Source organism: Amia ocellicauda, chromosome 1, assembly GCF_036373705.1.
Source record: "Amia ocellicauda isolate fAmiCal2 chromosome 1, fAmiCal2.hap1, whole genome shotgun sequence".
Taxonomy (NCBI): Eukaryota; Metazoa; Chordata; class Actinopteri; order Amiiformes; family Amiidae; genus Amia; species Amia ocellicauda.
Window position 1 is genome coordinate 36585318 of NC_089850.1, and position 16713 is coordinate 36602030.

The 16713-nt window shown below is 42.7% G+C and overlaps 1 protein-coding gene across 2 annotated transcripts in view; it reads left to right on the plus strand.

The window, feature by feature from the left end:
- Positions 1–16282, plus strand: part of mocs1 (molybdenum cofactor synthesis 1) — a 33479-nt gene extending 17197 nt beyond the window's left edge. Inside the window, exons 4-11 of one of the 2 annotated variants that reach the window (XM_066703313.1) lie at positions 1586–1750; positions 3249–3310; positions 3950–4061; positions 4952–5064; positions 5341–5451; positions 5644–5764; positions 7326–7373; positions 12037–16282. In XM_066703313.1, coding sequence (XP_066559410.1) covers positions 1586–1750; positions 3249–3310; positions 3950–4061; positions 4952–5064; positions 5341–5451; positions 5644–5764; positions 7326–7373; positions 12037–13415 — 2111 coding nt within the window. In that variant the 3' untranslated portion in view covers positions 13416–16282. Of the gene's footprint in view, positions 1–1585; positions 1751–3248; positions 3311–3949; positions 4062–4951; positions 5065–5340; positions 5452–5643; positions 5765–7325; positions 7389–12036 lie in introns of both variants that reach the window. The other variant, XM_066703323.1, reaches the window with a different exon arrangement.
- The last annotated feature ends 431 nt before the right edge of the window (positions 16283–16713 follow it).

The following is a 16713-nucleotide window of genomic DNA, read 5'->3' on the forward strand; positions in this document are numbered from 1 at the left end:
ATGTGACAAGGAATGCCAATTTAATTGTTTGTCTGTTATCTGTAGATTAATGTTAGACAAGTGTTTTCTTGTTTTTGCTTATCCCTTGAACAGTTGGCTGTGGGGTAAATGCATTCTCTTGCATGGTTATTTCAATTAGTTGTCTGCTATGAGGACTGAAGATTTCCTTAGTTATAATCTACACTCACCTAAAGGATTATTAGGAACACCATACTAATACTGTGTTTGACCCCCTTTCGCCTTCAGAACTGCCTTAATTCTACGTGGCATTGATTCAACAAGGTGCTGAAAGCATTCTTTAGAAATGTTGGCCCATATTGATAGGATAGCATCTTGCAGTTGATGGAGATTTGTGGGATGCACATCCAGGGCACGAAGCTCCCGTTCCACCACATCCCAAAGATGCTCTATTGGGTTGAGATCTGGTGACTGTGGGGGCCAGTTTAGTACAGTGAACTCATTGTCATGTTCAAGAAACCAATTTGAAATGATTCGACCTTTGTGACATGGTGCATTATCCTGCTGGAAGTAGCCATCAGAGGATGGGTACATGGTGGTCATAAAGGGATGGACATGGTCAGAAACAATGCTCAGGTAGGCCGTGGCATTTAAACGATGCCCAATTGGCACTAAGGGGCCTAAAGTGTGCCAAGAAAACATCCCCCACACCATTACACCACCACCACCAGCCTGCACAGTGGTAACAAGGCATGATGGATCCATGTTCTCATTCTGTTTACGCCAAATTCTGACTCTACCATCTGAATGTCTCAACAGAAATCGAGACTCAGCAGACCAGGCAACATTTTTCCAGTCTTCAACTGTCCAATTTTGGTGAGCTTGTGCAAATTGTAGCCTCTTTTTCCTATTTGTAGTGGAGATGAGTGGTACCCGGTGGGGTCTTCTGCTGTTGTAGCCCATCCGCCTCAAGGTTGTACGTGTTGTGGCTTCACAAATGCTTTGCTGCATACCTCGGTTGTAACGAGTGGTTATTTCAGTCAAAGTTGCTCTTCTATCAGCTTGAATCAGTCGGCCCATTCTCCTCTGACCTCTAGCATCAACAAGGCATTTTCGCCCACAGGACTGCCGCATACTGGATGTTTTTCCCTTTTGACACCATTCTTTGTAAACCCTAGAAATGGTTGTGCGTGAAAATCCCAGTAACTGAGCAGATTGTGAGATACTCAGACCGGCCCGTCTGGCACCAACAACCATGCCACGCTCAAAATGGCTTAAATCACATTTCTTTCCCATTCAGACATTCAGTTTGGAGTTCAGGAGATTGTCTTGACCAGGACCACACCCCTAAATGCATTGAAGCAACTGCCATGTGATTGGTTGGTTAGATAATTGCATTAATGAGAAATTGAACAGGTGTTCCTAATAATCCTTTAGGTGAGTGTATATTGGGGTTTGTTAGTAGTGTTCCAGACTCTCAAGGCCCCATCTCTTTCTCAACTTCTCCCTCTCCCCCTCACCTTCATTCTCTGGTTGTTAATCTGATCCATTCTCTCTCACCCTCTCGTCAACTTTTTCTCACAGTCTCTCCCAATCTCTAAGCGTCTCTGCCTCTCTCTTCCTGCAGCTGAGCTACGCAAACTGGAAGGCCTGAAGACCATTGCTGTGACGACCAATGGCATGAACCTGGCACGGCTGCTGCCCAGCCTGAAGGAGGCAGGACTGGGGCTGCTGAACGTCAGCCTGGACTCTCTGGTGCCCGCCAAGTTTGAGTTCATTGTGAGGCGGAAAGGTGGGGCACTCTCAGAGACGAGACAGTGGACAAACAGAGTCCCTGATATGGAACGATCCTATATTTAGAATATATGGTAGAAATGTATTATCCTTGTATTACTAACCTTGTATTCTTCAAATATATGATGCATTTCAAGTATATTTTAGTCTAATCTATATAATCCACCATCTCTTTGGAATTTACAATTTTATTCCAAGATCTATGTTTATTCTTCAATATATGTGCAAAAAAGTTTATTTGTGGATAACATATAGAGGGTTAAAAATAGATCTTACCATAAAAAAAAGATTATGTATTGTGGCTTATTATTCAGTCTCTAAAATGCTCTCACTCACACCAATTAGAGCTTCAACTTCTAAATCTTGGATAAAACCCCAGAAAACTACTACTATTTTTTATTTATTTATTTTTTTAAGACATGAAAGTAGTCAACAACCTGACATTATCAAGATCATACATTTGGTTGCAAGAAGCCCTGGAGCTTCAAGTTAATAATTAAAGAATCGGATGCTTTATCTGGAACCTCCATGGTTATGACATACGGGTCTTTGCGAATAACTTCAGATAGTCGAGAGGGTGCTGTAGGAGCGCTCTTGTCTCAGAGTGATTGAAGCTCGGAGCGAATCAAAGAGAGATGCAAAGCTGCTGTGCCTTTTTTAATTTTAAATCTGCAGTTTCCAGAGCTGTAAGGGAGAGCTAACATACGAATGCAAGCACATCCCTCTGTGTACTAAACCCTCCTAGAGTCGCAGCAAAGATTGCAACCGTGGGGGAGTGGGGGCAACAGTGTAAATATGGAGGAGTATTTTGAACTCTGACCTCTGAACTCCCCAGGTGTGTGATTTCTCAGTTGCTGCAAACTAAGAAATTCTAATGATCCCATACTGTTGCACCTGCTAGTGTGTGAGATGGGTATCAGTGTGAATGTGAGCGGGCTGGGTATGACTTCCAGCTCAGTGTTCAGGTCACAGGTCCTCAGTAACAGACTTTTTTTTATTCTTCTTATTTTTATTTATTCTCTATATAAATTCAGATGATGGAATATTGAATGTTAAATACAACTGTTTTAACAAACCATTTCTTTTCAAGTAACTCTTTAAGAGGAAGCTTTCATAAACCAATGTGTTTTGAACTTGGAAAAAGGGAAATTGTCACTTGGCATTTTTTGTTTCCTGTCATGCATGAGGTTGACTGCACCTGAACCTTTTAAGATTGATCTGACTAGCGTGGCACTGCTAATGGACTAAGTGCACAAGAGCCTTTCAGCTTAATCAGGGCAGAGAATGTGGTCCAAGTGGAAGGAACACTCACTGGTCAACAATGTGCTGAAATTATATATAAAAAATAATAATATTGATTTATTTCTGTGTAAAGATGTTTGTTAGTGTTTTGTTGTTGTTTTTTTTTTTTTTTTTTTAGCTAAGAACAGCTGCCTTCAGTTTTAAGTCTCCTTAGGGAATGTCACTGGGTTCTAAAATTGGAATTTTCCCATCAGGGTTCCACAAAGTGATGGAAGGAATTGACAAAGCTCTTGAGCTGGGCTACAACCCCGTGAAGGTAAGATGCACATTGGTGTCAGTGGTTTGAGTGATGTCTTGGTATGCTGTAAGGTCCATAAATATTTGGACAGTGACACAGTTGTCATCATTTAAAACACATCTTGATTGTTTCCTTTCAAATCCATTGTGGTGGCGTACAGAGCCAAAATGATGACATTTGTGTCCTAACTGTATGTAACATAGTTATACACATGTGGGAAATGTGTATATTTTGTGACACCTGTAAGTCTGCTGAGAACTAACTAATAATAATAATAAAAGTAACGGACTATATGAACCTTTATGGAAAATTAGTCGTGTTCATCCTACTTTCCTTTTTTAAGTAAAAGTCACATTTTAAGGTACAAATGGTAAGTAGGTAGATGTCTGCTCAACTTGTAAACATTCAGCATTATTTAGCCAGGCGGATGCAGTGACTGGCAAGGCTAAGTTCAGGATCAGTGGGGTGACGCGAGCGCCACTTAATCTTTGCCGCATGCATGTGGAGAGGGGAGGGGAAGCCGTCATGGCACCAGCTGTTTCTGCCTCCATCTCTCCTGCCGGAATACGCCATATTGACTTCCCTTCACTCAACATGAGACTCGCGTCATTGGCTGTACAAGCGAGTGAGTTGCCTCTGACTGCCCTGTGTCCACAGGTGAACTGCGTGGTAATGCGTGGGCTCAACGAGGATGAGCTGCTGGACTTTGTCGCGCTGACAGAGAAGAAGCCGCTGGAGGTGCGCTTCATCGAGTACATGCCCTTTGACGGTAAGTGACCTCAGACCCCCATGGCCAATACTGGGTCTTGATTATTAGCCTGACTTCCACAACCTCTTTCCACCTTAACTCACCCAATTGAACTCTCTAGCACATCTAACTTCTAGCACATCCTTCAATCCCCAACCCTCCGTTACTTCACTGTTTCTGTTCCTAAACTGCAGGATGGCATCTCGCTGTTAAACTGCAGCCTTCACCGCCGATCTATTAGAGATGTGCTTATTGTTCACTGTACTGTGCACAGTCCATGCGGTTTCAATTGCTTATGCTGTGTAAAAGCCTAAATTATTAAAGCAACACTTGAGAGAGTCTATTGAACAAATGTCTCTTTAAAACTATACAGCTGGAATTTTTTCATCCCTTAATGTGTCCCTGAAATGAATTGGAATTCTATGAAAAGAAAGATTTCAGATCCCTATAAGCACTTAATTGAGGTGGGAAAAATCAAAAGGAAGATCTGCCTAGGTTAGATCTTAAATCTCGTTACTCAATAATGTCAGTTCTATGAAGAGAGAAAGTAGAATTCCTGATAGACTTGGATCTCATTTGTCAACTTTCCAAAATTACTAAGTAATAAAAAAAAAAAGTTGAAATTCTGAAAATATTCTCCAGAATGAGATGCTAGGGAGTTTTCAGTGATAATACTTTGTAAGTTTATGCTAATCTTTCTCTAAGCCACGCTGTATAAATTAAGGTTATGCAAGTCTTTTTAGATGTATTTGCTTAGACTTGATGCTAATAAGCCACAGGTGCAGAGATGTCTGGATGTCAGAGTGATTAAAAAGGCTCTTTGCATACAGAATAACTGTGCTACAAGTTATGAAAATTGACAGGTTTGGTCTAGGTAGTGAGAAACCTTGGACTGGTTTGGTGTTTTCTAGGCAACAAATGGAACTTCAAAAAGATGGTGAGCTACCAGGAGATGCTGGACCGTATCCGGCAACACTGGCCTGACCTGGAGAAGCTGCCTGCAGGACAGACTGACACAGCCAAGGTCAGAACACCGTCAATCAAGTGATCACTTTTTGTATTTTATAGACTAGGAAGTATCACCTCAAGCTACTTTACAACAGGGCAGTGCTATTCAAAGTCCAACAGGCATTAAAGTATATTATATGTCTCTAAATTTTCACCTTACCATCATGAATAGCTGATTTATTTTGACTTTGAAATCTTGTATTTTGACAGTGTGCCAGGCTGGTTACCCGTGGCTGCTCTCAGTGCTGTGAAGTAATGCTTTCCTGGGTTGTTTTCCTCTTTTCTTCTCTAGACATTCAAGGTGCCGGGTTTCCAGGGGCAGGTGGGCTTCATCACCTCCATGTCAGAACATTTCTGTGGATCCTGCAACCGGCTGCGCATCACTGCCGATGGCAACTTGAAGGTAAAGCCTGCCCTGCACCCTCTGCCTGTCACGCATGAGACACCCCCCTCCCCACCCACTGTCACTCGCTGACCTCCCCATGCCACACCGCTCTCCTTATCACACGCTCCTGTCCCCTTACACAACAATGCCCTGAACTTGCACCAACCCACTCTTCTGTGTCTGTGTCTGTGTCTGTGTCCGTGTCCTCAGGTGTGTTTGTTTGGCAATGCGGAGGTGTCTCTCAGGGACTGTCTGCGCTCCGGAGCCTCCGAGGAGGAGCTGCTGCAGATCATTGGGGCCGCCGTGGGCCGGAAGAAGAAGCAGCACGCAGGTACGAGCTGAGCTCAGCCTCTCAGTGATGCCCCACAGAGAGACAGAGCAGCACAGAAGCACGCAGTGACACGGAAATAGCCATTGCCTTTTTAGATACAGTCCCTTCTTGCAGAGACGGGGACACTTTTGCCTCGGTTCCACTGGCTTAAGCGTCCGTGTTGTGCCATGCCGTGCCGGACGCGTCCCAGAGCCTTTTGTAAAACCAGGCCATTGTAGCAAGTCCGTCCCCTGTTGTGGGAGGAGCAGAGTGATTGTGGGTTTCATTTTGCGTTTTGTTTTAAAACAAAGACAGAAAACAACACTGAGCCATAGAGACTGATGTGGAAAGGACTTTTGTGTCTATTTTAGTCTATATTCTTTACATGATTGGAGACCGTGTAATAAGTACACTTAAGAGATATAGGAAGAGCTAAACATGTATAGACAACATTATATTCAGACAAGCATTACATTACCATAAGAAAACGTTTCCATGTGCAACAATGAAATAAATATTTGCTCTTTATTATTGTTATTGTTATTATTGTAATCATCATCAAGATATGTGCTAGTAGATACGTATTTTAAATGGCACATCTTGACTCCCTTAACTTATTACTCTTACTACAGATTTGTAACTACAAACTGCAACACTTCTTGCCATATTATTTTAATTTACTTAGCAGACGTCCTTAAACAGGGCAAGTTACAGTTGAAACAAAATGCACACATTTCAAGATTAATCATACAGTAACAGCAGCTACAATATAGCCGGTTATAATTTAACTAAAGTGTGCACGTTTCAGTCATGGCATTTATGGACTTATGGACGCATTTATTAAACCAGTCCTTAATGTTTTAGACCTGCAAGCCATCCACAGGACGACAGCCTGAAACACTGTCCAGTTGTTCATAAAATATTAATAAAATAGTCTGCTACCGCTTCGATTATTATCCTTTGGTTTAGTTTTAACTAGTGACAGCACTGCACCAGGGTCCTGTGAAATCCAAGTTTTTAATACACTTGCATATTAACAGTAAGCAGTAATTTCTGTATGTGGATTTCACTCCATGCTGCTATAATAAAACAATGTATCTGATCTCTTCCCTGTCTGTCTACAAGTCAAGCACACATCTCCACTTCTGAAAGCGAAGTATTTCCTCAGTGGGCGTCTGGCACCAGATAGCTAACCGTCCAGATGTTTAACCCAGTGGAAACACCTGTTTAAGCATCCGGGGAGGACACGTCTGCCAGTGGAAACTGGCATTTGTAATTTTAAACATCCTTCATCCTCACCTGAAATTGAATTATTCTGAGTAATTTAATTGAATAAGCAATTGAAATCAGTGGAGTCACAGGCAAGTTTAAATCCACACATCTTAACGCAGTGTTCTGTGTGTTTGTATGAGTTGGTGTGTTTGTTTTTTGTTTTGTTTTTCTTTTCCTGCCTTGTAAATGGTTTTCTAGACTGCAGATGGTTTCTGTGAAATGCTCTCATGAGGTGAGGCCCTGCTGTGTGTTGTGAGCGATGCTGTGGAGAGAAGTGGAAAGTAACCTTGCTGTTTGCTTCCTCTCCCAGGCATGTTCAACATCTCCCAGATGAAGAACCGCCCCATGATCCTGATCGGTGGGTGACACAGCAGTACGTAACTGAACTTTTGGCTTTATGATTAGGAAAGTCAGTAAGAGCAACTGTCATTGGCGTGTCAGAGCATTGACGCTTAAATGTCAATACCTTCTCGACATAAGGCACACGGAGTGAGTTTGCTTGTGCTCATTAGAGGTGCCTTGCTCTTATTCAGAACGGTAGGGGTGCTGACTCTGTTGGCAATTCATATAAAAAAAAAAAAAAAAATGCAACTGAAGCGTCTTTAAATTTCTTACTATGATTTATAATAAATACTATAATCTCTGTTCTAATATGTTCAAAATAATACATATATTTACCAGAATAGTTTATATATATATATATATACACTCACCTAAAGGATTATTAGGAACACCATACTAATACTGTGTTTGACCCCCTTTCGCCTTCAGAACTGCCTTAATTCTACGTGGCATTGATTCAACAAGGTGCTGAAAGTATTCTTTAGAAATGTTGGCCCATATTGATAGGATAGCATCTTGCAGTTGATGGAGATTTGTGGGATGCACATCCAGGGCACGAAGCTCCCGTTCCACCACATCCCAAAGATGCTCTATTGGGTTGAGATCTGGTGACTGTGGGGCCCAGTTTAGTACAGTGAACTCATTGTCATGTTCAAGAAACCAATTTGAAATGATTCGACCTTTGTGACATGGTGCATTATCCTGCTAGAAGTAGCCATCAGAGGATGGGTACATGGTGGTCATAAAGGGATGGACATGGTCAGAAACAATGCTCAGGTAGGCCGTGGCATTTAAACGATGCCCAATTGGCACTAAGGGGCCTAAAGTGTGCCAAGAAAACATCCCCCACACCATTACACCACCACCACCAGCCTGCACAGTGCTAACAAGGCATGATGGATCCATGTTGTCATTCTGTTTACGCCAAATTCTGACTCTACCATCATACCATCTACCATCATCATCTACCAATAAAAAATTGAATCGGTCCACATTGGTGAGCTTGTGCAAATTGTAGCCTCTTTTTCCTATTTGTAGTGGAGATGAGTGGTACCCGGTGGGGTCTTCTGCTGTTGTAGCCCATCCGCCTCAAGGTTGTATGTGTTGTGGCTTCACAAATGCTTTGCTGCATACCTCGGTTGTAACGAGTGGTTATTTCAGTCAAAGTTGCTCTTCTATCAGCTTGAATCAGTCGGCCCATTCTCCTCTGACCTCTAGCATCAACAAGGCATTTTCGCCCACAGGACTGCCGCATACTGGATGTTTTTCCCTTTTCACACCATTCTTTGTAAACCCTAGAAATGGTTGTGCGTGAAAATCCCAGTAACTGAGCAGATTGTGAAATACTCAGACCGGCCCGTCTGGCACCAACAACCATGCCACGCTCAAAATTGCTTAAATCACCTTTCTTTCCCATTCAGACATTCAGTTTGGAGTTCAGGAGATTGTCTTGACCAGGACCACACCCCTAAATGCATTGAAGCAACTGCCATGTGATTGGTTGGTTAGATAATTGCATTAATGAGAAATTGAACAGGTGTTCCTAATAATCCTTTAGGTGAGTGTATATATATATATATATATATATATATTTTTTTATACAGTGAGGGGAAAAAAGTATTTGATCCCCTGCTGATTTTGTACATTTGCCCATTGACAAAGAAATGATCAGTCTATAATTTTAATGGTAGGTGTATTTTAACAGTGGGAGACAGAATAACAACAAAAAAATCCAGAAAAACGCATTTCAAAAAAGTTATAAATTGATTTACATGTTAATGAGGGAAATAAGTATTTGATCCCCTATCAATCAGCAAGATTTCTGGCTCCCAGGTGTCTTTTATACAGGTAACGAGCTGAGATTAGGAGCACTCTCTTAAAGGGAGTGCTCCTAATCTCAGCTCGTTACCTGTATAAAAGACACCTGTCCACAGAAGCAATCAATCAATCAGATTCCAAACTCTCCACCATGGCCAAGACCAAAGAGCTGTCCAAGGATGTCAGGGACAAGATTGTAGACCTACACAAGGCTGGAATGGGCTACAAGACCATCGCCAAGCAGCTTGGTGAGAAGGTGACAACAGTTGGTGCGATTATTCGCAAATGGAAGAAACACAAAATTACTGTCAGTCTCCCTCGGTCTGGGGCTCCATGCAAGATCTCGCCTTGTGTAGTTTCAATGATCATGAGAACGGTGAGGAATCAGCTCAGAACTACATGGGAGGATCTTGTTAATGATCTCAAGGCAGCTGGGAACATAGTCACCAAGAAAACAATTGGTAACACACTACGCCGTGAAGGACTGAAATCCTGCAGCGCCAGCAAGGTCCCCCTGCTCAAGAAAGCACATGTACAGGCCCGTCTGAAGTTTGCCAATGAACATCTGAATGATTCAGAGGAGAACTGGGTGAAAGTGTTGTGGTCAGATGAGACCAAAATCGAGCTCTTTGGCATCAACTCAACTCGCTGTGTTTGGAGGAGGAGGAATGACCCCAAGAACACCATCCCCACCGTCAAACATGGAGGTGGAAACATTATGCTTTGGGGGTGTCTTCCTGCTAAGGGGACAGGACAACTGCACCACATCAAAGGGACGATGGACGGTGCCATGTACCGTCAAATCTTGGGTGAGAACCTCCTTCCCTCAGCCAGGGCATTGAAAATGGGTCGTGGATGGGTATTCCAGCATGACAATGACCCAAAACACACAGCCAAGGCAACAAAGGAGTGGCTCAAGAAGAAGCACATTAAGGTCCTGGATTGGCCTAGCCAGTCTCCAGACCTTAATCCCATAGAAAATCTCTGGAGGGAGCTGAAGGTTCAAGTTGCCAAACGTCAGCCTCGAAACCTTAATGACTTGGAGAGGATCTGCAAAGAGGAGTGGGACAAAATCCCTCCTGAGATGTGTGCAAACCTGGTGGCCAACTACAAGAAACGTCTGACCTCTGTGATTGCCAACAAGGGTTTTGCTACCAAGTACTAAGTCGAAGGGGTCAAATACTTATTTCCCTCATTAACATGCAAATCAATTTATAACTTTTTTGAAATGCGTTTTTCTGGATTTTGTTGTTGTTATTCTGTCTCTCACTGTTAAAATACACCTACCATTAAAATTATAGACTGATCATTTCTTTGTCAGTGGGCAAACGTACAAAATCAGCAAGGGATCAAATGTTTTTTTCCCTCACTGTGTATATATATATATATATATACAGCTCTGGAAAAAATTAAGAGATCACTCTTAATTTTTTGCAGAGCTGTATATACATTACTGTGCAAAAGTTTTAGGCAGGTTCATAGATTATATTTATCAATTATCAAAATGCGAAGTGATTGAACAGAAGAAAAATCTAAATCAAATCAATATTTGGTGTGACCACCCTTTGCCTTCAAAAGGGTAGTCCATGACTTGTGCTACTTTTGGTCTGTGAAACTAACCCATAATCTATGAACATTGAACATCTATGAATCTTTTGAAAGCATTCTTACTTTACAGCATTTTTTCACACCGGCCTAAAACTTTTGCACAGTACTGTATATGTGTACATTTTTAAATGCAATGCTGCAGTGTTAACAAAAGCAAACCAACATCTATAAATATATAATTTACAGAATATATTTTCAGCTGCTTAATGACATCTGGGAACTTGTGGTATTTTTTAAATAAAAACAAAAATCTGTTTGTAGGATATATTTGTATTTTGGGTGCTTTTATTTATTTTATTGGTAAACTTTTCAATAATTATTATTTTGATATCTTCCATAAATTGTTTAAATATCTACACTTTTAACACCAATTACCCAGAGAGGATTGCAAAATGGAAAAAATAAAAGCAAAGGGTTATAGAAAAAGATGGCCACCATCCAGGCCTCCACAGACAGCAAATTGAACGAGTCCTTCTTTTCAGAGCTGTGTTTTATGAGACTGGCTGGAAGCCGTCTGACTTTCCACATGTCTGAGAAACGCTGTGATGCCAAGGGTGTAAATGGGAACCTCTTGTGTGTTCTTATTAGCTGTGGAAGAGGCAGCCAAACTAGAAAAGGCTTTGGTCCTGTTTCAGGGGCTGGCAGGATAGGCTTCAGATCAGCTGGCGCTTTGTCTGGGGTAGGGGTGCAAAAGAGCAGGGTGGCGTCCCCAGGGTTCGCATCAGTGGATTTGACTCTAAAGGCACAGAGAAAGTGTCTGGCCAGATGTTGGCTGTGGGGTCCTGTCCTGCAGCAGCTTCCTGTCCTAGAGGAGCAGTGTGGGTTTGGGACAGAGCCGTGGGTGGTGCGCACAGCACTGTGCACCAGGAACAGGGTTTTTGGTGGTGGCAATAAACGACTTACAGGTGGCTTTCGGAAAGGATTTCTGAAAAAGAACAGGGAATGTTCTGTTCGCCTCAGACAGATTTGCCCACAGAGTGAGATATTACTATTACTAGGTAGAACCACCTTTGGCAGCAATTGCAGCTGTGAGTCTTTTGGGGTAACACCCTACAAGGTTTGCACATGACAAAACCGCCAAATGCATGCAGAGCCATCTTCAGCTATAGCATTGCCCAGATTCAAATCAGCAGGATATGGATTTAAAGGATTTTAAATGGGGGAGAAAACGAATATTTCCATATACAGTGACGAATGCTGTCACAGACTTTTTTTTTACCTATTATTAGTATTATTTTTGTTTTCTCTTTCAGGACAGGAGATCCAAAGGCCCTGGCTGCTGCAGAAATACCCTGGCTCTAGTCTCCAAGGCACTGAGGAGACGTTGCCAACCTGTTTCGCACGCCATCAGACTGCTGCCCTTCAACTGCGTCTGAACCCCAACTTCCACTACATTGTCCCCACAGTGCACGCCACACTGACCTCCCAGAGACTGTTCCACTCCTGTGTATTTTGGAACCGTGAGGTTGAGAAAGACACACAGTGCCTTGAAAGCAGTATCTCCTCTATGTCTACACAATTGCTAGGCTATGACCGTCCTGAACCTGCCCACACCCGTGGGGCCCAGGAACTGTCACGTTTGCCAGATGACAGAGCTCACTTGAGCTCAGAACCCTGCGACCAGGACATAAATCTTAGTAAAACCCATGGTATTAAACTCAGTGAAGGTGACAGACTGACAGCAGGGGTCCACAGAGGCTCCTGCCTGAAAACTGACAAAGCCAAGTCAGACACACGCACAAACAGACTGAGCCTGAGAGCTCACCTCAGGAAGGATGAAAGCCCTTTCTGTGTTGAAGAAACCAGCACTGACTTCACTGAGAATCCCAGTAAGATGGGAGAGGGTGGCTGTTTTTATCTTGCAAGGGCGGGAAGACAAGATCCTGGCCGCCCCTTTCCCCTCAAAGCACTTAGAAATGCCAAAGATGGTGTTCTGCAGTATTGCTACAGTAGTATTATAAATGCGATTCATGGATGGACTTGCAAGGACAAAACCAGCTCCCGCACAACACAAGTCAAACCCAAGCTGGCTACTAACACCTTGGGAAGAAGGTACCTGACGACGTCGGGGAGCCATGAAGCCTCTGACCAGCTGACCCACACCGATGCCCAGGGCCGGGCCTCCATGGTGGATGTGGGTGGGAAGCCCCTCAGTCGGCGCACTGCTATAGCCAGTGCCACAGTGTGCCTAGGCGAAAAGGCATTCCGACTGGTGAAGGAGAACCAGCTGGCCAAGGGGGATGCCCTGAGTGTGGCGCAGATTGCAGGGATCATGGCTGCCAAGCAGACTAGCTCCCTGATCCCACTGTGCCACCCGCTGCCACTGGACCGCGTGTCTGTCTCCCTGGAGCTGGTGGAGCCTGGGTGGTGCGCTGTTATCACGGCAACGTGCCTCACTACAGGCCGCACCGGGGTGGAGATGGAGGCCCTGACTGCTGCCTCCATCGCCGCCCTCGCCCTCTATGACATGTGCAAAGCTGTCACGCACGACATCACAATCCAGGACATCAGATTGCTCAGCAAGACAGGGGGTCAAAGGGGAGACTTCCACCGCCCCACCCCTGGCACTTACATGCCTCCTGTTACAGGGACGCCAGACAAGGGAGAAAGAGGGAATGAGATAGAACCCTAGGTGTTTCTCAGGGTTAGGCACAGAGATACAGAGGCACTTGTGACAGTAGACCGTAGAATGAGGTCACTCAGACTTGTTCTCCAATGACATGGATGAGAGAGAGAACCCTAGACAGAACATAGTAAGCGAGAGAGGGCAGTGAAAATCGCTTATAAAAGGCCCTTCCCTGTGAATCAGCATCCATACCATTGCTTAGACTTTACTACATCCTGAACTCTCTTCCTAATCCAGTCACATGGTTTTATCTGTATAGTAATAATTACCTCAAAGGATACTGTATAGTAATTACCTCAAAGGATACAGCATGGCAAGGTTTACAAAGAGGTGTTGTGATGGGGTGAGGGTGAAATCGAATTATGCAATTCAAACACAGTCTTACACGTGAAGTTGATGCAAAAGTCATGCCCTGTGTGCACACTTTGGTGTTAGAGGTGGGGTTCCTGTAAAAATCCTCTGTATTGAAAATGTTGGTTTGATTTGGCCACTGCAACATCTCCAGGGAAATATAAGCTTCCATTAGACAGAGCCACCATGGATTGGCAGAAACAGTGACCAATTTCTTCTTACATCTTGGAGATATACTATATCTTGCTGTGCAGTTGTACTGTGACGTCCTGGAGCTCTGTGAAGCCTTTCCTTTAATCCATTGACTTTCTGTGCCATGTCAGAGCTCAGATAGTAGCTAATTACAAAGACTCCAGGTTGTTCCACATTACAGCAGACTGTGAAAGTCTTGCAACATTCCTCATTAAAAGTAAAGTTTCAGAGGGGTACGGTGATACAGGATCTGTTTCAAGTTGATTTTTGTGGCTTCCGTTTATTCATAACACTTCAGTGTAGGGTTTTTTGAGTTCTGCAGATGAGAGATTTGGGAGACTTAGTTAATAACGAAGGATGTAACAGAAGAAATACTACACCCACAGAGATATGTTGGTCTACACCTTCATCAGCATGCATACACAGTCACTTAATCAGAAGGCATGCATGCTCTCTCTGTATACATTTCCAGCAGTGTAATTTCCTATGCCGTTGTTTGTGCCACGTCCTGTGCTGTATTGTGGTATTCACATCAGTATCTGGATGAAAAGTGCTCCTAGAACTGCATTCTAAAATTTTCCTTATTCCATCTTTAATTACAGACAGCAGCTTCACAGATTGGCCATGTGCTTCCTTTATTGAGCCCAGATCATGGTCACATGGCCTGCTATCCTTAGGGAGGGATTATAGCACCACTGCAGTGCAGAGCATTTTCCAACTCATACCTTCAGCTGTAAAAGCCTTGTGTTCTGGGCACATGAGCACTGTCCACGCCAAAGGTGTTTGTGTTCTTTTTTTCTCTCCCTTGCATGATGGCCTTAGCTGACAATTATTATCCTTGAGGGCCAAGGTCCTGCATTCCTCCCCCCAAGTACCTAAATCCTACAGGATAAAATATTCTTCAAATGAAATTGGTTAGGGCCTAGTGTGTTTAAGTTTTTTAGTTTTTCAAATACAGTTTGATCCCAAAAAGATTAAACAAAAGCATCATCTTAAATATTAAATAAGTAAACTAGTCACCTCCTATTAGTTGAATTTCACTGCAGCCTAATTTGAGAGGAATTAAAATATGAACGTCAGTGTTTAAAGAACAGGAATTGAATTTGATTGGTTGGACTCACCGTAACCCCTATCCTTATGCAGCGACCGGACCCTTTTCCTAGCAGGCCCCTGTGTCAGGGCTTAATCGCTCAGCTGATTTTAGTGTGTATAGTGCAACATAACAGCAGGGCCTTTATATGCCAGCTCAATGTGCCAGCTCAGTGCTGAACAGCGCCTTTCCCCAGATCACAGAACAGACTCGCCTGACTTGGGTGCTGCAGTGGCTGCAGAGCCTCCCTCCCTCCTCTCGTTGTGCCAGCTTGTTCATTTAATCTAAAGACTGCACAAAACCTTTCTCCGAAATTCTCTCCACCAGCCTCTTAAATTGCATTTGAAGATGTCCCTCACTCCTCTGTACCCTGGTCATTTTTTTTTTTTTTAAGGGCTTAATCAGTGCTTTATCTATCAATCTATCGCCCAGATGGCAGCTGTTCGCCAACTACATTTAATGGGCTACTCGGTTTAAAGAATCCAGCCCCCTTAATTTCACATCTCATTTAAAAGCCCAGTAATTGATAAGCTAAGCTCTCTGTATTAACTGTATTAACTCTGTGTTCTCTCTCCTCTAGACACGGCCAGTGGTGCTATGTCTGTGCGTCACCTTTCATGAGAAGCCATTCCAAAGACTGTAGCTCATTACAATATAAGTTAATGCCAAGAAAACATAGCAACCCCAAAAACAACACCATTGTTTCACATGACTAACCTCTGAAAAAGTAGGGAATCTTTCTTTACAATTAATTTTGAAAATTGTAGAAAACCAGCTTCTGCAGCTTGATGATCAGGCTGTTACCACTTCACAATTTATTAAACTGACACCAATCAGAAACCTCGCGAATGTCAATTTTTGTTTGATTTATTTGTATGTGCACGGTGGGGTTGGGGCTTAAATTTTATGTATTTTGCGTGAAATTTCAATGTTTTTGTTACTTTTTAACAGTGGTCAATTTCAGGGCTAGAATTATTTCAGTAAGGTTTTCTTCTTTACAGTCATATTGTTATATTTGTGTCATGGTGTCAATGGCAGCATCTAGCATCCAGAACAACAATAATCACACAAGAACTAACCCCTTTGGCAGCTTCCTAAAGGTATTGTATGCCTGAATTTGTAAGCTGTTTAAATGTATGTTCTGTGTTTTTACATTATGCTACTGTATACCTTACTGTAATATTAGATTTGCAATGCTGTTTGTATATCTCAGTGAAATTAAACTGCACTTAATACAGCATACACTAGTTTGCATTTATTATTAACAGTAGTCATATTAACTGATTTATTTACTGTATTTGTCTCAAATATATTTTTTTATTTAGGTGATGATTGATCAATTGAATTAATTTGTTGCTTTGAATTATTTCAGGATGTTTTGTTTTCTTTAATTCCAGACAGATGAAAAAGTTGAAACAGTCCAGAAAGTTCCCAAAGTTGGAAACAATTATTTTTTCCCTCCCTCAGGTGATTTAATCACTTGTTCCCCTCTCTCTTACTACTACATCCCTAGAGAAGTCCTCCCTCATAAAAGATGTTGAAATAAATGGATGCTCTGCAGTGTTTGGCACAGCGCCCAGCAGCACTGGAGGGATTCATTGGCCATACATGAACAACCAGCTCATCCTCTTTCAATTCAGTAATGAGTGAATCACTTTCTGCCAAACATTA